This window comes from Gekko japonicus, unplaced genomic scaffold (genome assembly GCF_001447785.1).
Source record: "Gekko japonicus isolate JY-2015 unplaced genomic scaffold, Gekko_japonicus_V1.1 scaffold27, whole genome shotgun sequence".
In the NCBI taxonomy this organism is placed as follows: domain Eukaryota; kingdom Metazoa; phylum Chordata; class Lepidosauria; order Squamata; family Gekkonidae; genus Gekko; species Gekko japonicus.
The window spans coordinates 2,008,345-2,033,978 of NW_015172002.1; the positions used below are offsets into that span (position 1 = coordinate 2,008,345).

The 25,634-nt window shown below is 43.1% G+C and overlaps 1 protein-coding gene across 1 annotated transcript in view; it reads right to left on the reverse strand.

Annotated features, from left to right (window-relative positions):
* RGS6 (regulator of G-protein signaling 6) overlaps positions 1-25,634 on the reverse strand; it is a 130,772-nt gene that overhangs the window by 56,900 nt on the left and 48,238 nt on the right. Inside the window, exons 2-10 of the mRNA XM_015420041.1 lie at positions 20,955-21,005; positions 19,424-19,530; positions 18,459-18,510; positions 14,548-14,612; positions 11,536-11,612; positions 8,835-8,916; positions 4,190-4,264; positions 2,877-2,975; positions 1,932-1,993 (exon numbers count right to left, since the gene is read on the reverse strand). Of these exons, the coding sequence (XP_015275527.1) occupies positions 1,932-1,993; positions 2,877-2,975; positions 4,190-4,264; positions 8,835-8,916; positions 11,536-11,612; positions 14,548-14,612; positions 18,459-18,510; positions 19,424-19,530; positions 20,955-21,005 (670 nt within the window). The remainder of the gene's footprint in view (positions 1-1,931; positions 1,994-2,876; positions 2,976-4,189; positions 4,265-8,834; positions 8,917-11,535; positions 11,613-14,547; positions 14,613-18,458; positions 18,511-19,423; positions 19,531-20,954; positions 21,006-25,634) is intronic.

Below are 25,634 nucleotides of genomic sequence, written 5' to 3' on the forward strand. Positions count from 1 at the left end.
TTCATATTTTTTTGTCTTTCACAGCTGATGCAATAAATTTGACAATTCAAGTTTATTTCTAAGAGCATTTCTACATAAACATTACTCAACTCAGAGCCTGTAAGAGCGCCATGAAGGGGACAGAAGAATTTCCAGGGTCTTTTTCCATTTGTGATCCCAGCCAAACTTGCCAGGTCCTCGCTCAAGAATGATACCTTTCACTGAACTCCTCTACTTTTCTTTCTTTCAATTACATGCTACTTTTTGACCAAATCGTCCTCAAAGCAGCTGACAATTAGTCAGTTTCTGCTCAGTCCCAATTTAACCAAGCATACCAGCGGAGACACATCGGATTGGATTCCATGAGCCACAAGCAGGGGTCGTTTCGTAGAAAAAGAGCTAGGGGAACTCATTAGCAAAACTCATTAGCATATGCCACACCCCCTGACATCACCGGAAGTGTGTAATAAGGTCACACCCCCTGACATCACCGGAAGTGTGTAATAAGGTCACACCCCCTGACATCACCGGAAGTGTGTAATAAGGTCACACCCCCTGACATCACCGGAAGTGTGTAATAAGGTCACACCCCCTGACATCACCGGAAGTGTGTAATAAGGTCACACCCCCTGACATCACCGGAAGTGTGTAATAAGGTCACACCTACCTCACCCGGGGGAACTGCGATCCCCCGCAATCCCCCCCGAAATGACCTCTGGCCACAAGTGAAAGGTGCTTCCCGCGTACCCTTTCCTCCCTGTGACTCCCAATAAACTGAGGTCCTTTCTGCATTTGCCTGCCACTCCCAATTTTCTCAGTGTTCAAGTTGAGGCAATTTAAGTCCGTGGCAGCTCTCCTTACCTCCTGATTATTTGATTAATTTTTCTTCTTGTCGGCATTTATTGAATGATACTAAATGGGAGATTACTGAGGCTGTGGCCAGTTTCTTGGCAGATATTCTTAAATCCAAACCTGACGAAATATGATTGTATGTGTAACTATACACATGTTAAATCCTTTTTCTATTCTGTATATATTTGATTATGTATGTTATTCCATTAAAGGTCAGAACTGAACTGAACTGAAGTCCGCAGCAAAACAGCATCCAAAACCCCTGGGGCCACTGAAGGGAGGTCAGAATGCAGAATGGAAAATAAACCCGGAATAAAAAGTAGGTTGAATTTGATTTTAGTGCAGAACAGACCCCCCCCCCCCCCCGGAACAACACAGCATATTCTTGTAGTTATACTCATTTATCTTTTATAGTTACATATTTACTAGTTATGATAGTATAAACCTTGTAAAAAGATAAGAAAAATGTTTTTAGTACTCTTTTCTTCTCTTATGTTCCTTGCTTATATGCTTTCTTATTTAGCCCCATAGATAGGAAATTATGGAAATATATCATGTCGAAGTATTGATTATCTTACCATATTTTGATTTGTCATGCTATTTTTTCATGTCTCATACTCTTACATTATGCACTGGCCTTAAAATGTGTTTAACAAATGATGTTTTATGCTTCTCATTTTCCCTTTTGTCCCTTTTTATTTTGTATCCCTTTAAAAGGTAAAATAAAATATAATTTAATTTAAAAAAACGGAATAAAAAGGTTGAATTCAATTTTAGTGCAGAATTGCTTGGAGGATACCATGGTGAACATGGATTAAAAGGAGAGTGTGGAAAGGGCCCAAGTCTGGTGACACAATAAGGAAGGAAACTGGGCAAAAACTGCCCCTATCTCCCTGTTTCATCAGAGGTGCTTCTGCAGGCATAAAAAACGCCGCTATCCGAAGATAGAGGTGGGAGTAATTTTGCCTGAAGAGCCTGCTGGGGGAAGCAAAAGGTTGGAAGGATCTGCTTCTCTGAGCACCCTTGCACTCATTGGTTACAGAACACAAGTTGTCTGCAATAACAAGCAGCGTAATAAAAATGTTATTCAGAGATCTTACCTTTCTGCCACTTTAGACATTTTTAAACAGTGTCTGTCTATTTGCACATTCAGAAACGTTATCTGAAGAAAAATTGAGAACAATAGTTAAAAGCACAAATGTATGATATCACTGCTTGTGTCACCTTAGGTTTCAAATTACCTGTATCTTGATATGTATATACAAAGCAACAGAACAAAGTTTGAGTCCAGTGGCACAGAATTAAACTTTGTTGGTCTTAAAGGTGTCACTGGACTCAAACTTTGTTCTGTTGCTTCATACCAACATGGCTGTCCACTTGAATCTATATTCGAAGAAAGTTGAGTTGCAACTGAGTCACGGCAACCCCCTCCATGGGGCGCTCCAGGCAAGAGACAAGCAGTGCTGGTTTGCCATTGCCTTCCTCCACAGACCAGCTTTCCTTGGTAGACTCCGATCAGAGTACTGACTGTGACCAACCCTGTTTAGCTCCTAAACTCTGACAAGCCTGGGCTTAGCTGGGTACGTATATAAGCTGACTCTATGCCAAACCTTTGGGACACTTATGTATATTTGGAGCTCTGTGTGAGTAAGGGTGTCCCCATCCCCTCCATTCTTGGAGGCACTCTGAATGAGGTTAATGAGGGCAAGCAATGATCCATACATGCTATGAGCTTGTGGACCAGGCTTGTCATATGTTATTTAAGCGTCATTGAAATAAATGATCTTGTTTTTCAGGCACATGTTTTTAGGCTTCGGTTATTCTTTAGGGATGTACATTCAAATGCATTTTTTTTTTTACCAAAATGCGATTCATTATTGTCATTATTATAACAAAAATATCATAACATGCTTAATGCTCCCACAGATACCAGCTGGACTTAAAAGTGCTTCACTTGGGTGAATGGCGTCCCATAGTTGCTGTCTATAGACAAATTGTCTTATTCCACCAAAACAATTGGAGCAGTTTCTCCAGCAGGTACTCACTTGTTTTCGAACATCTTCTTTAGTTGTTTTTCGAACTGGTTGGGAGGGCATATGTACAGGACTTTGTGACTGTGAATCTTCTGTGACACCATATACTGACTGTGAACAACAGGTACAATATTATCATAGTGCATGATTACTGTTTCAAATGCTGCAATTGTGTACTATGTGTTGTAAAGAGGAAACACATGCATCCCTTTTTTCTTTCCTCTCTTCCCTCCTCTATCAACATTTAGATATCAAATCTCTCACAGCAGGCACCTCATCTTGCCTCAGAAAGTGTGATTCACAATGATGATACTATATCAGTGCTAAGTGATCATAACGTACACAAATATGGAATGCACAGATAGGACTTGCTTCTCTTGCCCTGATTGAGAATGTGCACAAGGGAGGCCTCTGAGGCACCCAGCTGATATGTTACATTCTCTGCTACATGTGATAGAGGAAAAGAGGAGAGCAAATAGGTCCATTTCACCCAGTGAAAGGGAGAAATGCTCCTAGTAACAGGCTGAAATGCTGAAGTCATATTTGCTTAAATGTGTGACCACTAACTAATAACTGCAGTTGCAGACTATATTGTCAATGCTATTTCTGCAAAGACAAGAAAGATGCACACATTTGAAACAAAACAAAACTCTAATCTTGAAAAAAAAGTCCAATGGCAACTATGCAGTCACCATGGTTATAAAAGACTCCATTTGGTTAAAAACTTGTGGATCCAGAAACTGGAGGGACAAAGGTTAAAAACAGTAAAGGATCTACATGTAACTCAGGGCCAAACTAACCATGATGTTTGGAGGGATCCATCTTTTTTTTCTGAGAAGTAAATAGCTACTGCAAGAGCCCCAACCCAGAGCAGTTTTAACCCTTTTAACCTTCACTGCCCCCCACCCCCGCCCAAGGGGCCATATGGATATCTACATATTTCCCTGTTGGGAAAACCGTGCAGACGGAAAGGATTAACCCCTCTCTCCTAATGCTGTGGCCCAGAGTTGACCACAGATCTCCCAACATTAGGCCTACTTGGATTCTCAGTCTCTACCTAACCAAGAAACTAAACGTGCACAAGGTACAAAGACACTGCTTCTCACTATAAAACATATGCACAGTAAGAAATAAATGATGTGGTGCTAGTCATTAGAGGTATGTAAACAAATATGACAGGAATATTCGCCTATAAGCATAATGAGCTCTACTGTTGCTGATACTATGAGCCCAGCACTATATACAACAAGAGCATTCCAGAAACTCTTCTAAAATCTCCATATAAAATTGCGGTATGCATTAGCGGTTTGTGAAAGAAGTCTTGCCTTTTTGACCCTTTGTGGATTTTTCATACGGCGACACTTTCGGATGTCCATCTCTGTTGTGTTCACACAGCCCGGCTGAGAAAGATAAATGTATAAGATAACCAGCTGTGCTTAAATCTCAGACTGTTTCTTCTTTCTAAAATCAGCCGTTTTGAACAATATATAGCTAGAATTGCTGTCGTTTGCTACCATAATTGTTGGGAATTCTGTTCGAACAACAGTATGGCTTTAAACATACTGGGCACAACCCACCACAGGCAGGTCACAATTGAACTCCAGTTCATGTTACCAGTGATTTTGCTCTCTTTCATAATAAGACGAGCAGGTTTTATACCTTGCTTTTCTCTAGGAGTCTCAAAGCAGCTTATGATCCACTTCCCTTCCTCTCCCGGCAACAGTCACCTTGTGAGGTAAGTGGGGCTAAGCGAGTTCTAAGAAAACTGTGACTGGCCCAAGGTCACCCAGCAGACTTCATGTGGAGGAGTGGAAGAATCAAACCTGGCTCTCCAGATTAGAGTCCGCTGCTCTTAACCACTACACCATGATGGCTCTCATGGGGTCTGGACCCCTTTTTACACTTTACCGTGCAGTGCAAATGATATGCCATATGAGTTGGGTGCTCTCTGGTAATGCCTGTTTGGGGGCTGAAAAGAGCTTCTGCACAAAGAGGGCGCTGGTATGGGGTTCCAAGCTCTTAATTTACATTGGGTGCATAACAAAATGAAGCAGGGGTGGCCAAATTGCAGCTCAGGAGCCACATGCAGCTCTTTCACACATATTGCGTGCCTCCCTGATTGGTCTTCCCTTCCCTAACTAGTGTCCCCCTCCCTGGGTAGGCTTGAGGTGTGTGGGGGGAACAGAGAAAGAAAGCAACTTTAAATGCATTTTCAAAGCCGCCCCCCAGCTTGGAGAAGGCCTTTGTCTCTTTAAATACCTTCTCCAAGCCAGCCCGGTGCAGCAGTGGGAATGGAGGGCTTGGAGAACACATTTAAAGTTAAAGGCATTCTCCAAGCCCCTGCCTGCTGGCTTGGGGGCGTTTGGAGAACACATTCAAAGTTGGGTTGCCAGACCCTTTTTGGGAGGTTCAACCTACTGCCGGCCCCCAAGCCTGAACACCCACAGCCACCCCTCTCCCTTCTCTCTTAAGAGAGGGGACGGAGAGGGGCAGCTGTGGACTGCATGCCTGAATTCCAAGCAGCATTGCCGCTTAGAGATTGGGTGCACAGGCCACTGGCTGGAAGAACTTAAAGGGACCCCTTTAAGTGCTCGCAGCCAGCGGGGACCGGGCCTTGTTTGCCTGATCTCTAAAGTGGCAATGCCACTTGGAGATTGCTTGAGCTTGGCCCGCCGGCTGCAAGCACTTAAGGTGACCCCTTTATATGCTTGCAGCTGGTGGGCCCGGGCCTCACAGGCCAAAATTCCAAGTGGCATTGCTGCCTGGAGTTCAGGTGAGCAGCGGCGGTGGTCCCCTTCCCTCTTGCAAGATTTTAAAGGCCCTCTACCTGATCGGTGGGCCCTTTAAATCTTGCAGGAAGTTCGGGAGAGAGAGGTGGCCACTGGCGATAGTGCATGGGGCAGGGCTTAGAGTGGGGTCATCCCCGTGATGTCATCACATTGGGGATGCCTTGTGTGCTCCAGGAACGTACCCCAAAGTCCCCCGCTGGGGATGAAGATGGGCCTGTCAACCCTAATTTAAAGTTGAAGTTGTTTTCTTTCCACCTCTCTCTATCTCTCTCCTCCCCCATTTATTTGCTTTCTTTGTTTTTTTCTCTCTTTCTCTCTCCTTCTTTCTTTCCACCTCTTTTATTCTTTCCACCTTTCTCTTTCTCCCTTCCTTCTGTCTTCCCTCCCCTCCCTCCCCATCTATTTCCTTTCTGTTTTTTTCTCTGTTTCTCTCTCTCTCTTCTTTCCTCCTCCTCCCTCCCATCTATTTACTTTCTGTTTTTCTCTCTCTTTCCTCCTCTCTCCCCCTTCTATTTGCTTTCTTTCCACCTTCTTTCTTTCTCCCTTTCTCCCTTTCTCTCTCTCTCTTCCTTCCTTCCCCCCTCCCCATCTACTTGCTTTCTTTGTCTCTCTCTCTTTCTTGCTTTCTTTCCAGCTCTTTCATTCTTTCTTTCCACCTCTCCCTCTCTCTCTGACAAATAAATATCATTAGCAAATAAATAAATTTTGTTGGATAAATAAATATCATTATCAATATCTGTTTTTATCCCTGTTGTGTTTATTTTTGGCAGTCTCATTTAATGTTAATAAAAAGCAAATTGGTATATTTTCCAATAAAAACATATATGTAACATTTTTTCATGTCTTGTGGCTCTCAAACATCTGACATTTATTCTATGTGGCTCTTACATTAAGCAAGTCTGGTCACCCCTGAAATGAAGGAAGCACGTACAGTCCAGCAACGAAAGAGATTCAGGAAATTTTTAAAAAGTGCTTGTCCCACAATTGCAGCTTTGAGCCGTAGTGGACAAGATTTACCCTAGATGGGCCTTCTGCATGCAAAATATGTACTCTCCCACTGAGCTACTGTCCCTCCCACTTGAACTTACTGTATTATAGTGCCAATCTGAAGTGGAAAAATTGGCTGTACTGGAGTTTGGAATCAATTTTGGCACAATTTGACACACCATTACCCTGCTGAAAACTTGGCTGTTTTAAACATGTGAAAATTTTCCCACTGCAAATCAGTACATAGTAGAATAGCTTTGTAGAAAGAAAGCATGGAACTAATGCAATGAATTTCAATAGAGATAAATGTAAAGTTTTACATTTTGATAGGAAAAATCAAAAGCATAATTATAGGATGGGGGGGAGACTTGTCTTGGCAGTAGAACATACAAAAAGGATCTAGAGGTCTTAGTAGACCATATACTAAACAGAAGTCAGTAAGGTGCAGTAGCAAAAAAGGCAAATGTAATTTTGGGCTGCATTAATAGAAGTATTTTGTCCAGATGACACAAAGTGATGGTATCACTTTACTCTACTCTAGTTAGACCTCACTTGGAGTAGTGTTCAGTTCTGGCCACTGCAGTTTAAGAAGGATGTTGACATGCTGGAACATGTCCAGAGGAGTGCAGCGAAGTTCGTGAGGGGTCTAGAGACCAAGTCCTGTGAGGAAAGGTTGAAGGAACTGGGTATGATTAGTCTGGAGAGGAGATGATTGAGAGGGGATATGTAACCACCTTCAAGTACATGAAGGGCTGTCATAGAGAGGATGGTGTGGAGTTGTTTTCTGTTGCCCCAGAAGTTCGGACCAGAACATTAGGAAGAACTTCTTGACAGTTAAAGTGGTTCCTCAGTGGAATAGGATGCCTCAGGAGATAGTGGGCTCTCCTTCTTTGGAGGTTTTTAAGCAGAGGCTAGATAGCCATCTGACAGCAATGCTGATTCTGTGAACTTAGGCAGGTCATGAGAGGGAGGGCAGGAAGGGATGAATCAGTGCTTGGCTCTTGTGCCCCTTTCTAACATGCCCAGGATAATGCTGATTGCCACACTGGGGTCAGGAAGGAATTCTCCTCCAGACCAGGTTGACCCAGGGATCTGGAGGCTTTTCGCCTTCCTCTGGACACAGAGCAGAGGTCACCGGGAGAATGGGGGGGGGAGGTAGATCTGAATCTCCTGCATTGTGTTGAGGGTTGGATCAAATGACACTTGAGGTTCCTTCCAGCTCTATGTTTCTATGGCCATGAAATATTATCTGTGGGAAGAGTCAGCTGAGATTTTTATCTTTCTCCCCCAACTTTCCATTCCTTAGCCACACCATCTGGTACAAATGGTAAGTTTCAGAAGGTTTTTAAATGATATGTTATGAAACTGACACGGTAGCCACACAATAGGAAACAAGGTATCACAGGCTGCGGTCACACGGAACAGAAGCCACACAAGTGAGATGGAAAACAGGCGGAGTTTCCAGGTGCGATCTCACCAGCACATCTGGGAAGCGTAGCACTCCCGTGGCTCAACCGAGGCTTCCAGCCGAAACTGCGTGGCAAAAAACTAGTACCTCAGAGGTACTAGTTTCCGGAAACTGCGGGGCAAGGGCGGGCGTCTGATCGCGTTTCCGGTGGCATCCGGCGCCCGCCCATGTCCCCTTGCAAATAAGGTGGGTTTTTTTTGTCCAAGTCTCTGTGGATGCGCACGCGCACCCAACGGAGCATGCGCATTTGTCATGGACACACAAAAACAAAACAGTTTGCCACGGCGCGCGCTTCTTCGTTGCACGCCGGCTTGTCCTGTGATCGGCACCTCTCCCTTGCCATGGAATCTCCACGGTACCTCCACAGGACCTCCACAGGAGGTCTGATTGTGTAACTGCGCAGTAGTTTGCCCCAGGGCAAACAGCCACGCTTCTCCCTCGCAGTTTCCTGCCCGTGTGACCGGGGCCACAGAAGACTTTTTAATAAACTGGCACAATTTCTACCCATAAATACAGAGTAATACTGTTCTTACGAGACAATGAAGTGAAAGGGACAAAAGCTTCAGGAAAATTTGTAAAAGAAAATGAAATAATTATATGCAAACTGGTTGTTCTTCATGTATATTATACAAGGCAGGCATACATACACATAGAACACAAGACACTCCCAGCAAGTACTACCCAGCTCGTTCTCCCAAAAAACTGGAACACATAAATTAATCTCACCACTGGCCTATGGACATCCCAGAAGGCTCGTTCTTGACTATCCAAAATTTTCCTTTCCGTTTTGTCCTTTTTCCTGTCAATTCTGAAATAAACAATTTTTAAAACAGTCATGCCTTTGAACTATATGGGAACTCAGATCAACCTTCAGCATTGAATGTAATCACAAATGCAGGGCACACCTCAGTCATAACCAAGCTCATCACAACACATTCATTGTGGTAAATTGTGGAAGCCGGCTAGAGAAACCTCCTAGGAACAGGAATGCTTAGCGTAGATGAAAACGTGTTCACAGAATCACAGAGGGCTAGATCTTCCCAACTTTTCTTTTTCTGCAATCCCTGTGCCTTGTGAAAAGCTGCTCTTGAAGCCTGGAGAGCCAAGAGAACAGCACGGAATGCAGTGTGAGTGGCTGGTGGGGTGGAGTGGGATCTTGAGTGGAAAATCTATGGAAAACGTGGACCTGGCCTTATGCAAATTTCTAGTGGGTATATTGCACTATAAGCTCTGTCTATGACATCAAGAAACAAAAGCCACATTTCCTTCTAGCGTAACCCCAAACCCACCTTTAATCTATAGCTGGGGATTGTACATTAGAAGTATGCAAGGATGTACTACTGGGGGCTAAAGATTGCCTACTTTTAGGATAACATAGAGCTCGATGAAAGTTAAACCAGGGTAAAGGTAAAGGTTCCCTTGCTTGAAAGCCAGTCGAATCCGACTCTAGGGTTGTGGTGCTCATCTGTTTCAAAGCCGAAGAGCCAGCGCTCTCCGAAGACATTTCCGTGGTCATGTGGCCGGCATGACTAAACACCAAGGTGCACGGAACGCTGTTACCTTCCCACCGAAGTGGTACCTATTTATCTACTTGCAATGTCTTGCTTTCGAACTGCTAGGTTGGCAGGAGCTGGAACTAGAGACGGGAGCTCACTCCGTCATGCGGCACACTCGGGTCTCGAACTGCTGAACTACCGACCTTCCACAGCCTGCAGTTCAGCGTCTTAACCACTTGAGCCACCGCAGCTCAAACCAGGGTAAACCACACAAAATGCTCTAGATTGATATTGTTACAGCTTCATTACACCTGTGATGGAAATCTCACCAGAACAGCTTAGAATGCTCCCCCCCCAAAAAAAAACACACACACACTGTTGACAACGGCTAGAAGGGAAATCCTGAGTAAGTAATGACATGAAGGCCACAATTGTTAAACATAAGTACTTCATATTAGACATGTAAATCTAATAGTCTTAGCAGCAAGAGTTTAATGATGAGCACATACACTTATCATTGTGGTTGACACTGACTAATGTGGCTCATTTAATGTTGCCTGAGGCTTTGGGAATGCCCAGGGGATGGGGTGGGGGAAGGGGGGGACCTGTTAAAGCAGGGAGGTCATCAAGTGAAGGTGGTTAGAAACAGAAAACAGTTTCTCTGCTCAAGATGTATGAACCCCATACAAATAAAAACTACCACAGAGGATAAGAATCATATATATGGATTTTGAAAGCTTTAAAATGTCAAGATAATTTAGTGCCAGTGACAAGAGCTGACTGCCCAGTTTTGATCAGCCTTAAGTGCCACAGCACCTCTTTCTTACACCAGGGATGCACATTTTAATCAGCCAAACAATCACTTTAGGAGATTATTTGGTAGGGCCCACTCTGATTGGCAGTGTTGCAATTTAAAGGTACCTTTATTTTTTCAGGGTGTTCTGGTACATGTGGAATTCAAAAGGAAACAGGGCAGATGATTCTCTCTAATGATAAGCAGCAGCTTTTGTTTATCCAGTTGCAAATGATTACCCACATCCTTCATTATCTCAAAAAAGGGCACTATAATGTGGTTCTGATAATATGCAACCCTTTTTAATTTATTAGGAGCCATCATGGTGAAGTGGTTGGACTCATAGGGTTGTTGTTGTGAGGATAAAGTGGAGGGGGGGAGGACAGTGTTGTAATCCCCACTGGGAAGAAAAAGATGGGTAGACGTGTACAATTAAAAATATCTGTCATCTGGCATTCATGGTTATTCAAATATGCTGATTAATAGAGGTGGAGGTGGCATTGCCCCCCAGCCTCTCACTGCCAGGGTTCTGTTGGCCTCAGCAGAGAGGGCAGAAGGGGCTGGCAAAGCACCCTGGGTCCTCCTGTCTCTTTCTCAGGCCTCCAATTTCAGCTGCAGATATTGAGGGAAGGCGGGGCTATCTTACAGATTGCCAAGAGAGCTGTCCATGTGGTGAGAAGATTTTTTAAAAACTTGTGTGTGTGTGTGTGTGCGCGCGTGCCTGGAAGTCATGGCTGACTTCTGGTGACATCTAATGGGGCTTGGACGTTTCAGAGAAATGGCTTTGATATTGCCTGCCTCTGCATCTCAGCCCTGGTACTCCTTGGAGGTCTCCCTTCCAAGTACTTGCCAGGGTCAGCCCTGCTTAGCTTCCAAGATCTGACGATATCGGGCTTGCCTGGGCTATCCAGGTCAGGGTGTGACGTGTGAGTAAATTTTAAAAGTCATGGAAAGTGTGTGTGTGTGGGGGGGGAGCCACACGGAAACAGGGTATTTTTAGTAGCCTCACATTCTGGGGGAGAGGCATGTCATTGTTAGTCTTGAAGTACAAGACTAAAGAAGAAACTGTCACTGTTAACATATTCTCTTTCTACAATATTTACTCATCTGGTTTGCCAAACCAAAAAAAAAAACTTACTTCACTTGTGCTTCTGCTTGCATAAAGATGAATTCCCACTTCCTTGCAAAAGCTCTTTGCAGCCTTGCTAAGTTTTCCTAGAGAGCGAGAAATAAGGAGAATCACCATTTATAACAACAGGTTAAGTCCCATGTTGATCATGTGAACTATATAAACTTGAAAAGCTGGAGAATCAGACATATTGATGCTCCAAACCCACTTGACCTGCCCAGCTCTGCGGCTAAAGAGTCCCACAGGCCCAGATTTTTTTCAAGAATTCTATGTAAACAATCCTGATCCCTCCCCCCTTTAACTACTATGTCTCAGTTTAGACATTGTGTGAAACTATAGGTAATGTGATTGGCTGAATGCAGGCAACCTTACCAAGTACAGTTAGCTAGGGTTCATTGAACCTTAAAGTTAGTCTATTTACCACGGTTAGTCTTAACTATGGTTTCCCATGATGTCTGAATATAGGCATCTTGGCTTAATCCTGATTTAATCCTGCCTTGTTCTCTGGAAATGTCTCCTAGGCAACAGCATGAAAAGAATGAAATGAGTTTTTGTCAAGACAAGCTGTGATTCAACTTATAGACAAACTAACCACAGTTAGGCTTTTCTGGGCATGAACACTTCTCAGATACATTGACACAGAAGTCACCAACTATTACATATAAAGGGTGGGGAGGGTGTTGCCAGAAAGGGCTAATTAGGGTCAAGATGCAAGAATTAAAGAAAATATTCACGGTACAGAGATGAAAGCTTTGGACCTTAAAAAGTTCACTGTTCTTAATCACATTTCTCACACACTTCCCATGCTAACAACAGATTAACAATTCATGTACAGGGACCCTTGGGCTTGGCATGAGGGATGTAGCAGTTTCTGCTAGTTAATGAGGAATCCACTGCTTTTGAAGCCCTCCTATCCACTCCGAAATACAGCAGTCATCTATATTGAGAAGCGCTGGCTACAGTTTGGCTGTCATACGTAAGTTATATAGACTGGGAAAATGAAAACGGTGCCAAGTAAAAGAAAGGGATTCAGAAATGGACAAACAAACAACAGTAAAAGAAATGAAGAAACACACTGCAACCATACTGCCAATGTATACGATCTACAACACCTCATCCACCCCCTCTTAAGAAAATAAGGTTTTCTAGTCTCAACCAGAGCTGATTTTAAAGCCCTACATGGCTTCTCTTTAATTAACTGGGCTCCTACAGAATGTTGATATGAGTGCTCATCATGTGTACTCTGTGCTTGGAAAAATGAAAGATGATCTAATTGTCTGCTATTGTCTGATGATTATCACTCTCAATAGCCCCTGGAGTACTGTCTTTAGCGCCATGCCTTCTCTGCATGCATACTGGAGTGTGACTGCTGGTGCTGAATAGGTCTTTTGTTGCTTCATAAAGAACCTTTTATCCCCAGCACAACTGACTGGCCATGAGTGAGCAAAGATTTACAACTGAATTGATAAATAATGAAAGTGTAAAATGTGAGGGAATGAAAACAGTGGAAAAATTACAATGTGGTGCGTGAAGATTTTTATGTACCATGGTTGGTAGTCAGAGCAGATTGGCTGTTTGCATGAGTTGCAGCGATGGAATGTCTTATCTGCTTAGTAAGCCAAACTGAGTGCCAAATGATGCTAGAATAAATCGCCACCAAAGTTAATGGGGGCTGCAAGTATTCCACTCTGTATGTAAAAAATCCCAGCTATGTTCATCTGTTGCGACAAAAACAAAACAGAGCCTTTTGGCACTTTAAACATGAACAGAATTATTGTGGCATAAGTGTTCATGCATGATAGCCAATCAGAAATGTTGACATTTACCAAGGCATATTACCTCACAACAAACCATCTACAACAATAACTACTGACGTTTGTTGGCAAATCTTAAAAACACCCAATTGTCCTTCCCTTCCAGAGACTCGTTCTCACATGATATGCTATTTGATAAGACCCGTGTGGTAAACAGACTGGCATTTTTGGCCCATAGCTGGAGACAGACTAGCTTGTAACTGCAAATGGGTCAGGAGGAATCTTACAATGCTTGAGCTTGCCACCTTTCAAAATGACAAGACCATCATCTCCTTCTCCTAATTTCCCTTCCCTTTCCATGCGTCTTTTGCAGGGAGAAATTGAAATTTCTTTCATGGGATAAACTGTTACTATCTTCTGATAGTTCACACAGGTGGCTCACCAAAGGGTACCACCCACTCCCCTGATGTGGTTGCCCTCCTGTCTCCCCCATTGGCCCTGCCATATCTACCCAGAACAGTTAATGCTCCTCCCATCCTCACCCACCAGGTGTTTTTAAACACAACATAGCAAGCCATACATGATATAGATACATTATGTTGCCCAGTATTTGTGCAAGAGTTCAGAAAGCCTTGTTGTCCCTTTCCAATCAGGCTAAAGACCCCCATTATAATTAGGGAAAATGAGGCTGCACCCAGCAAGCCCCCACTCATCACTCAAACACTGTGGGATTTAGGGACTGGGGCAACACCTTTGATCTACTAGATCCTACCTGTTGCCCTATCAGACCCCACACTATTGATCTGTTAAGAATCCTGCAAGGGAGCCACTGTGCTACTTGTTTCTAGGGCTGTTTTAGCTTCCCAGTCCACCCCTGCATTATTAACAGGTGAATGCTGATGTTTACAAAGGGAAGCTATGAACACCATCTACTGCTATTTGCACAGATGGCTTCTGAATAAGTTAACCTCAACTGGCTTCTTCTAAAGTAATATTTAGTTAAAAGTAAAAGGGACCCTTGGCTATGCCTTCACAACTCATTCTAATATGTAGCTTCACATATACATACTTCTGAAAAATGATTACCTCTCTTAAGAGTTGATGGTACCCAAACCATCGAACAAACAAACAAACAAACCAACCATTATTATGCAAGTCTAACTGTTCAAGTAACAGCAATAAAGCCCAGATCAGTTTGCTATACAAAGAAAAGTATTTCAGGCTAGAGGAAAGCATTGCATTGGAACTGTAAAATCAGTATACCTACGGCTTCATAATCTGCCAGCTCCAGTCTAGCTTTGTTCTGCATAGTCCTCTTGCAAAGGTAGATGGCTATGGATAGAGAAAACAGTGAAATACACAATTAAGAAAAGGGTAATTCCTGCAGAAAAACACACATATTGCTATGTTTCACTGTTCTGACCCAAAATAATTTATTTTCTTTTTTTAAAAGTTTCTTTTATGATTTTTTCTATACTTGGGACAAAACTGTGGTCATTCTTTATCCAGACTGCATTAACAAAAGTAGACAAATTGGAGTGCCTTCCCTATGAAGAAAGGCTGAAGAGTCTCAGACTTTTCCATTTCAAAAACTGATAGAGGGTTATGATAGAGGGTTATAAAATTATGCATAGGGTGGAGAGAGAACTTTCTGACAAAGAGAACTTTCCCTCCCTCTCCCAAATACTAGAACTTGAGGGCATCCAATGAAGCTGATGGGAAGTAGATTCAGGATGGACAAAAGGAAATACTTCTTTACACAGAGTGTGATGAAAATGCAGAATTTGTCGCCAGAGGATGTACTGATGACCACAGGCATAGACAGGTTTAAAGGGGGATTAAACAGTTTCTATCACTGGCTTCTAGCCATGGTGACTAAAGGGAACCTCTATGTTCAGAGGCAACTTCTGAATCCCAATGTTAGGAGGCAACATCAGGGGAAGGAAGGCCTCGGCCTCTATGCCCTATTGTTGGCTGGTGAGAGGAACTGGTTGGCCATTGTGTGAGACAGGATGCTGGACTAGATGGACCACTGGTCTGGTATTTATGTTCTTAAATACCACCAAGGCTTTTTTCTGGGGTAACATGCCAGAACAGAGTTCTGGAACCTCTTCAACTAAATTCTTTTAAAAATGTTTAACAGTTCATGAGTTTTCAGTATACAAATTGAAAACTTCATTTCCCTCTGGAGAGTTCTAGCACCGCTTTTTCAAAAAAGAAAAAAAGGAAAGGAAAAAAAGCCCTGAATACTGCCATTAAATTGACTCCTGTTTTTGCATTATGAGTAAGTAGTATAAAAATGGTGTGAAAAATGGGAACTCTCCCAAAGAAAATAGAATGAAAATGGCCACTTCAACCATGTACAACATTGAAAAAAATGTATCTGTACATGGTTTCTGCTTCATAGCAGCTTCTTATGACATCAAAAAAGCAAAATAATCAGGTAAAAAAATAAGGAGAATCCAGTTACACTTTGGCTTTAGCTGGTTACCAAATGATGTGGCCTCATCGAGCCTGAGTCTAAACGAATATCTGAGTCAGTTGCTGATGTTAACTATGTCAGAGACGGGTGTGTGTGCGAAATCCACATAGCACATGGATCCCCCCATCCCTTAACTATATAATGCATATTGTTACTGAAGTGTGTGAGCTCACTGGATCATGCCCTAAACCAGAGGTTCCCAAACTTATTTGGCCTACCGCCCCTTTTCAGAAAAAAATTACTCAGCACCCCCCTGGAAATCTACCTTCAAAACGTGGACCAAAAGATGCAGTGACAAATTTGCATCCAAGGCTCCTACCACCCACTTGGATCATTCCAGTGTCCCTCAGGGGGCGGTATTGCCCACTCTGGGAACTAGTGCCCTAAACAAGTAAAATCAAACAATAAAATTTAGGGAAATATTCTTTATATGATCCAGGAATGGAATATGATTAATATAAATATGATAACCATTACATGGTTTTTTTACTCAACTAAGTCAAATTACAATAGTTAAGTAACGAATTACAAGACAGACACATTTTTTCTGCCACTATTATGGTAGCCACTTTCTATTAAGGTGTCCAAGCCCCACAATCATATATAAATGTAAGTGAGGAGGGGGAAAAAAGATTTTTTTTTTAGGTCATAAATTGCTTTTGGTCAATCCATAAAAGAAACGCTTCCAAAAGCCCTCGTTTTATGAGCTCAGGTATATTCATTTCCTTTGCCAATGCCACAACTGAATGGAAAATTGATTTTATCATTTCAGTGTAAGAAGAATATAGGTCCAGAAGAGACAGCAATAACACATAGAGACAGCTAAAGATAACAGTGCTGACATATCCCCTTTATACATTAGTACTCAGCTGTTCAGCCATTTAATACAGAATACTGTGGTTTATTAGCTCATAAACCAGTGTTATTTCTTCCCCAACACCAGACACTAGTTGCTAATATAAACTTATCACCTCTTTTTTTATCCTATATATCAGTGAAATTCCATTTACGCTTGCTAATGGATTGCTAATTTTGGCTAGATAACAGCTTATTGATCATATAGACTACACAGTAGCACACAGACTATATTATTTATTGTATAACAGACCAGATTCAACCACAGATCAGAGCTTGACCTTTGCACAATATTAATCTTAATGCTGCTATATGGCATTAACCTTGAGGCAATATGGGACAATGCAGACTTCGTAAACAGGGACTGTGTTTGCACTCACCCATTTTACTTCACTACAGCTCCAACAACTCCAGCTTTAATTTCCATGTTAACGAAATAACTGTTCTACTCTATTTACTGTTTTTCATCAGTACTATCCTGTTGAAATTATTGTTCTGTTCATATTTAATAAATAAAATGTACCTTCCTTCCCTTTCAAGCCTTGTCAGACGTGGTGGCCAGTTTTGCTTCTAGATGTGAACTGGGCCATCCAAAATCCCTGGTGAGGTGTGTGAGCTGGAGCATTTTTGACCTCTTATAGTTGCCATTGCAGATGGTTTGGAAATTTCCAATAGTGCAGGATGTAGCTATTCATTGTGGGTGTAAAGTCACCTCCAGAACCAGCCACCAAGCACTAATATAAACTTCTCACCCCACTTTGTTGTGCTAGATAGCAATGAACACCAGTATTAACATAGTATCTATTGCTATATGGAATGATTTTCACAGATTACTGAACCTGTAGACTTCCAGAGCACACCCAGCTCTGCTCTTGGTGTCCCCCTGAATCCCAGGAGATGCAACTGGGGGGGGGGCTGCATTTGGAGGCAGGAAAGTTCCTTCATAGCACACTGTATCCAAACCCTGGGGTTGCCAGACATGGCCTGGCAACCAGCAGGAGATGGGGGAGGCAGGGACATGGTGTGTGAGGTGCTCAGTGTCACCTGGCATGATGATGCCACTTCCAGCAGAAGTGATGCACTCACACTGGGGGGGTGACACTGTAGCATTCCCTCAATATTCTTTGGTTTAATCAGAGTTTTGGGCAAATGTTAGAGAGTCACCCAACGTGATGTCACTTCTAGGTCATGCTGGAAACTGTATCATTGCTCTGGCCAATGCTGAGGAACACCCCTATATTGCCTGCCTTTTCCCCCTCACCACTCAGCTGAGCAGTGCCAGGCAGCAGTCACAGGGTGGAAGGTGTTCCCACTGCTGGCAGGCAACTGGCAAACCCCACCAATCCTGTGTCTGCTAACTTGATAAGGGAACTTCCAATTGTAAACATAGCACTAAAATTTCTAGTTCTAAAGTCAGGGCCAAAGTCCAGAGTAAAGTCAGGCACCCTTATTTTCAGAGAACGCTTTCAGATGTCTCTGAACTGGTCCTATAGAAGGGTTGCGAGCTCCCTGTAAATTCAAACATGATGATCGGCATAAGACATTTTGAGGGAGCTGCTAATGGGTGTCTGTGTTTAGCTTTAGCAAACTCAAGGCTTCATGTACTGAGCAATCAACAACAAACCATTAGGCCTCATAGTACTGGGCCAACTCCAGCTTGGGAAAACTCCGGGGGGACTGGGGCAGAGCCTGGGAAGGGCAGAGTTCATGGAGGGGAGGGAGTTCATAATTTTGTCATCAGGTTGTTAATCAGACTCAATATGATTCCTCTTAGAACAGCAATGCTGTTGGAGGCACATGTACATAAAACATTTAAAAAGTGGTCCACTCAAAATTCTCACCATAGTCTGTGTTTTCTGGTTCCCAACAATTTGAAGGCCAAAAGTAGGGAGCCTGAAAAACAGTGAATTATATTTTATCATTACAATGCAAGCACCCAAAGTACAGATTAATATTATTCCTAATATTCCTATTCTGATGGCCAGAAACTGGACTATGGTGGCAATTCTGAGCACAGTAAGGCTGCTTAAATCCCATTGAAATAAATGGGATTTAAGCAGCCTAGCTGTGGGCAGGATAGCAGTCTCAAGTTAGGAATATTAATGCAAGTAAACATCAGTATCATATCGACCCATTTATTCTCTCTCGATATGTAGGAAACTGATATGAAGTCAGGAAGACACCTAGTAATTCTGTAACATTTCAGCATCTTTAACTCAGATTGCTAAGAGCCCCCCCGCCTAACGATGACTCCTTTTTTTCCTTCAAAGAAGTGCAACTATTTCCACTTACCTTGCATTACCTCCTTATTGTGGCTTGGGGACAACTGAGAAGCTAAAACACCTTTGGGGGGCCTATGCTGTTGCACAGAAATGATTGGAAAAAAGGTTAAGTGCAATGCTGAGCATGAGAAGGCACAGACCATGTGTCAGTGATAAGCATTATGTATGCAAGATGTCTCAGGTTTATCTCAATTTAAAACGGGAACTCAGTTGTTGCAAAAGGTACTGGGTTAGATGGAATACAGTTACTTAAAGAAAACACTTAACTGGAAGTGGGTACCCAAATCAGTATATCCATGAACGTCCATTAACTTCAGGAGCACTAGATGGTTATACCAAAAGGTAAACACTTCAACACTAATGTCAAACAATTGAACTCCTTGCAAAGTTAAATGCAGGAATGGGTATGATAGGGACGCTTCGTTCAGCTTTCTTTCCTTCTACAGAAAGCAGAAGACCCTTCACAGTAAGGAGGATGTTTGGCTATTCTGCAATTTAAGTGCTAGAAAAAATAGCATTCTTACCTGAAAACGATAGAAAGTCCCATCATCCTTCAAAGTAAGTACATGATCTGAGATTGGAAAAATATATCCCTGCGCTGCTATGAGACTTCCTAGGTGTATTGCTTCAGCTGTGAATTTTTTAAAAAAGAGAAGATAGTCAAACAAGTATGCATTACAGCAGTGACAGTCCATATCCAAGGATTTGGTGGTAGGACCCTGCTTGGTGTCTAGACAATCCTCAACCATAAGATCATTGGCAGGTTTGGAGAACACGAGGGATAGTGCATGGCCTTTCTCTGCTAACCAGCCTCAGTGACAGTGGATGCCTCTCTTCATTATCCAGCCATCTAGTCTGAACTGGGCAAGCGTTACGTACACATATGTGGAGCAGAACTAGCCACCAAAGAAGCAGCCCATGCATCTCCGTCCTGGTGGAAGCTGGCTAGAACAGAGGCAACTCAATCACTTCCGCCTCCACTGCAAACTGAAATCAGTGCAATGCCAGTAACGGAAGGGGGAAAGCAGGGGAGAGACAAATCCAAATTGCAGGCCTGGATGATGCTGTTGGGCTTTCAGTTTCTGTACATCCCAGAGAATCCATAAGGACAACCCGTTACATTCAAATTGTGCTAAAGATTTCTCAAGAAGACATCTAGCTGTAGTTGCATAACTATAAAGAGGATTTGGTCCTTTCAGGGAGAAGCTCAGTCATATCCACATGCTGCTGACTTGGTATTAGATGCTATCTCATAGGATGTTTTTCAAACCTGGATGCCCTTATTTTGATTATGCTTTCATATGAACAGGGAGGCTTTTACACTCTCTTGGCAAAATCAGAGTACTCCATATGGAGGCCTACCTCTGTCAAACCCTGTTGGGTGGACTCCCCCCCCCCTTAAAAAAGCAAAGAAGGCAGTAGAAAATTGTGTGAATCAGGTTTACGTATGTCCTTGCCTCACACCTTATTTTATGTGCAAGGAGTGGGAAGCACAGGCCTGCACATAAGGAGAACTGTTTGCCTAGTAAATGCATGAACCAATCTGTAGTTCCATCTAATTGGTTTTTAATCCACATTATTTAAAGGTTCGCTAAAGCCCTTAAGCTACATTTCTAAAATGTCTCTGCATTTGAAATAACCTTAAAACAGGACAACTTTTCCAGCATTAGCAAACTATTTTGACAGCATAAACTAGAATGTATGTGATATACTATACCTAAATTTCAAAGTTATGAATAGTCCACTACAGTTCTGAGTACATTTCATATCTCTATTGTTCTCCTGCTTTCTTCTCAACCAAAGTACACAGCGGAGAATTCCAGACAGCATTAAAAAAAAAAGTAATAGCAGCAATGGTAATAAACAAACCAGAATCTCAAGCCCTCTTTCATGTTGTGGGTTTGCTTCCTCAACCTAGTATTGACAGCACTGATGGGAATCTCTCAAGCAACTTCTAAGGATGTCATGTTTATACAGTATTTTGAACTTAAATCTGAACCCTGTGAAATTTAACAGCACATGAAACCAAAATATAGTACAAGACCTCTAAATTACCTAGATCTTCGATATTCAGATTCTTCATGAGCCACTGCACGATGTCAACACCTAAAAACAAAACAAAACAAAAACAAACAGCATTGTAATACAAAGAATGCATGAATTATAAGAGCTACATAAGAACATAAGAGATGCCAATGTTGAATCAGGCCAAAGGCCCATCCAGTCCAACACTCTGTATCACACAGTGGCCAGAAATACCAGTGCCATCAGGAGGTCCACCAGTGGGGCCAGGACATTAGAAGCCCTACTACTGTTGGCCCCCCCAAGCACCAAGATGACAGAGCATCACTTGCCCCAGAGTCCCTATCTATACCTTGTGGCTAATAGCCACTGATGGACCTCTGCTCCATATGCTTATCTAATTCCCTTTTGAAGCCGTCCATGCTTGTAGCTGCCACCACTTCCTGTGGCAGTGAATTCCAAGTGTTAATCACTCTTTGGGTGAAGAAGTACTTCCTTTTATCCGTTCTAACCCGACCGCTCAGCAATTTCATGGAGTGCCCACGGGTTCTTGTATTGTGAGAAAGGGAGAAAAGTACCTCTTTCTCTACCTGCTCTTTCCCATGCATAATCTTATAAACCTCAATCATGTCACCCCTCTGTCGTTGTTTCTCCAAGCTAAGGAGCCCTACGCGCCTTAACCTTTCCTCATGGGGAAAGTGTTCCAACCCTTTTATCATTTGAGTTGCCCTTTTCTGCACTTTTTCCAAAGCTATAATATCCTTTTTAAGGTGTGGTGACCAGAATTGCACACAGTATTCCAGATGAGGTCGCACCATTGATTTATATAGGGGCATTATGATATTGGCTGATCTGTTTACAATACCCTTCCTAATAATCCCCAGCTTAGCATTGGCCTTCTTTATTGCAGTCACACACTGTCTCGACATTTTCAGTGAGTTATCTACTACAACTCCAAGATCTCTCTCTTGATCAGTCTCTGCTAGTTCAGACCCCATCAACTTGTATTTATATTTAGGATTTTTGGCTCCAATGTGCATCACCTTGCACTTGGCCACATTGAACCCCATTTGCCATGTTGACGCCCACTTGCCCATCTTTGACAGATCCCTTTGGAGTGCCTCACAATCCTCACTGGTTTTCACCACCCTGAACAACTTCGTATCATCCGCAAATTTAGCCACTTCACTGCTTACTCCCAACTCCAAATCATTAATGAACAAGTTAAAAAGCAGTGGACCAAGTACTGATCCCTGCAGTACCACTGAGAGAACTGCCCATTTATACTCACTCTCTTTCTATTAATTAGTCAGTTTTTGATCCATAAAAGGACGGACAGCAGTGGTGGCTGATACCCCCAAAGGCTGCATTTTTCTTCCAGCCAAGCCATTCCCATCATCTATTGTCTCCGTTCCACCTGTCCAAAGCACCCTACCAAAGCACAAAGTACCTATACCACCCCAGCTCTGTCTGTAGAAGGTGGCCCTATCAACTGTGATAACTAACTGGAGCCCTCATATTCAAAGGCCTCTGAATACCAGGTGCTAGAAGAACAAGCAGGAGGGAAATATAACTGCCTTCTTGCTATATTTGTAATGTTACCAGAAGTGCTTGGCTGACGACTCTTAAAATGGAATACTAGGCTACTCAGGGACAAGAAAAGTGACTTGCCAAGGCTACAAAGTATGTTCAAGGCAGAGGCAGGATCTAATCCCTGACCACCAACCCTATTATTATTATTCTGCTTCCCCTGACCCAAATTTATTGCTATTTGTTTTGTATAAGGCAAACTGACAGGGAGAGGTCCAAGACCACAAACTGAGGTGGAGGCTGAGCTTCAAACATCACTCCTGATCAGCACTGCCTCCTTTGACCAGTAGCCGTTGCAGCACAGTGCTCTCAGCTGTTCTCTCCCCATCCCATCCCACCCTCTCCATATTGCAGAGACAAAAGGACAAATTCACCAAGCAACACTATACTCAGTTCTTCTTTGCAGAACACATCACATAATTCCATAATTATTATTTACAAAGGAGCAAAACAAAACAAAAGTTGTTCTTATTCCAAAACAATTTGAAGCTTAAGATTTGTAAAACTGGGTCAACAAGCTTCCAAAATAAACATGAGAATGCCATCCTTTCATTTTTTGCATTTTTAAAAAGCCACTGGTTTCCTAAGAGCTGCCAAGAAACAGGAATTTTTTACAGTGACTCCTCCAGTTTTTGCCAAAGCTGACAGATTATCTTTCTGCTGACTTTGCCAGACCATTAATTATCACCTGTCAAAAATGATTACTCACCCTTGGGATAATGACAAGCTGTTCCTCCCCCTGTTAATTACTGCCATCGCTAATGCTCATGTGTCTGACTAGCATTCATCAAGAAGACAGACATATCCTTGTCCCTTCCCCCATTAATCCACTACGTGTGTGTGTGTGTGTGTTGTTTCTTAAAAAGTCCAAACAAGCATGATTTTGGTAATATGTCCAAGGTTTTCCAATTGCAGAATTCCCTTGGGGTCTAATCAAAGATTTAATTCTTTAGAGGTCCTCAGCCTCCTTATCTTTTAAACCACCAGGGCAAATGATCCTCTGGGGCTGAGCTTATCCACCATGATCCCCGTTTGCATCAGTATGTTCCCTGCACCCGCTCTTAAACATGCTTAGCTGTAGTGCTTTTCTTAACCATTCAGGGAAGTGACATTTACAATGCAATCCTAAGCGGAGTTACAGCAATAGCTGACACTGAGCAAACAGCAAGGCTCTGGGAAGCAGGTGGGGAGGAAAGGAATGTCCGCAAGGGCCCTCTGGTTTATAGCTTTTGTTTATTTGAAGATTTTTATATAGTGCCTAGACTTAGGAATGTTGGTCAGTTGTGTTTTGGGATTTGGTCCAGGGCTCTGATGGATTTTCAGCAGATGTGACAAAAGATTGCCCACTATTCTACCGCTTCTGTGTCCTTAACAGAAGCTTCAAATTAAGCTGTGGGGTTTTTTTGCCCCTGTCTTCAACTACATAACAGCCAATGTTTGTGGTGGTTACAGTGCTGGACTAAGATTTGGGAGACTGAGGTTTTTATTTCCACCCTGTAATGGAAGCTTGCTGGGTGACCTTGAGTCAATCGCACAATCTCAGCCTATCCTACCTCACAGCGTTGTCGTGAGGATAAAATGGAGGAGCGGAGAATGACGTTAGCCGCAGGAAGGCAGGGTATAAAGAAAGTAAATAAATACAATAAAATAAAAATAAACTGATGAAGAAAAATTCAACTGATAAATAACAATGTGTGAAGCTGTTGTTCAAAGTACAGGAGCAGAACCAGTTCTACAGCTGGCAACTCTACCCTTCTCAGCTCTATGTGGTTCCCACAGGGGGATGGGATTGTGTGGTTTCCCCATTGCTGGTGTGGCTGCTGATGAAAGTGCTGAAGCAATGGGGTTTCCATGTGGCAGGTTTCCCTGCAGTTTCCCTACCCCCAGCCCCCCAGGAGCACTTGCCCTGGCCACCAGCATGTTTGCAATTTTTTTAAAAAAAATCAGCACTAGAATACTGTTATATCCATACAATGTTATAATGATATGTTTAACAGGTTCTCTGGATTCCTAACTTTTGTTTAAAAAAGAGTAAGGGTGATTTCCCACAAGCACTGCTCCGTGCTCACTCCTCCCTTTTGCCCCGATGGTACGTGTCAATTTCACACAAGCTGCTGCGTGGCCGCATTTTGCATCCATTGTGGAGCTATGCCTTTCCTCCTATATCTCAGCAAGTGGTTACAGACATAACTTTTTAAAAAAAGGAAAACTAGGGCTGCAATCATACACACAATTACACCCGCCATAGACGCAAATGCCAGGTAGATTTAAAGGGTGCGATCAGACAACAACATCTGGAAAGCACCCCACAGCCGCCAGCAACCTGTTCTGCTCCGCCACAGAAGTAGAGTTAAAAGACATTGGGGAAAATCCGGTAGTAACCTGGTTGTGATGGGCCACGGACGGACTTTCCCCTGTCTGATTGCTCCAGCACGCTCTCATGGCATCAGGATGGTCTGATCAAGCCATCCTGGCTCCGTGCCATTGCCCCCCCCCCCCGTCTCAGTATGCGCATCATCACAAACTCCATAGGGAGCCTTCAGTGAGGAGATATGATTAATCGATTCCTTGTTTAAGTGCATCAGAAACAAACAGCCCCCCCCAAAAAGCCCAACTCATCCGCGGTTGTGTCTGATCATGCAGTGGCGGACTGTGCCTGCAGCTTCCAAGGACTGTGTGATCGTGCAATTGCGGGTCAAATTCCTCCGGAGGAAATAGCCTCCCTTCCCCTCGCTTTATCTCACACGTGTGACCGCAAACTAGGAATTCAGGGAATCTATTACATATATTGCTACAACAGTATCTCTCCCCTTATATAAAGCCGTAGTGGGGTCCAACGTTCCAATGCACACCTACAGTGTTTGGGCGCAAGAACTGTCAGTCAGAAGAGGCTGGCTGGGTTGGCTGGCTGCTTTGTGTAGTCCCGCCTATGTCAGCCCCGGCCAGCGTCTTCGGCTCAGTCTGCTCTGGGCCTCTGACAGGAGAGGACCATCTGCAGACTGAGCGCAGGGACGGGGCCTCGAAGAGTCGCCGGTAGACACAAGGGGACCCAGGTAAAGGGATGGAATTGTGCAGGAAACCCCAGGACAGAGCGGCGGCCAAGCTGCCCGTGCCTGTGTCTTC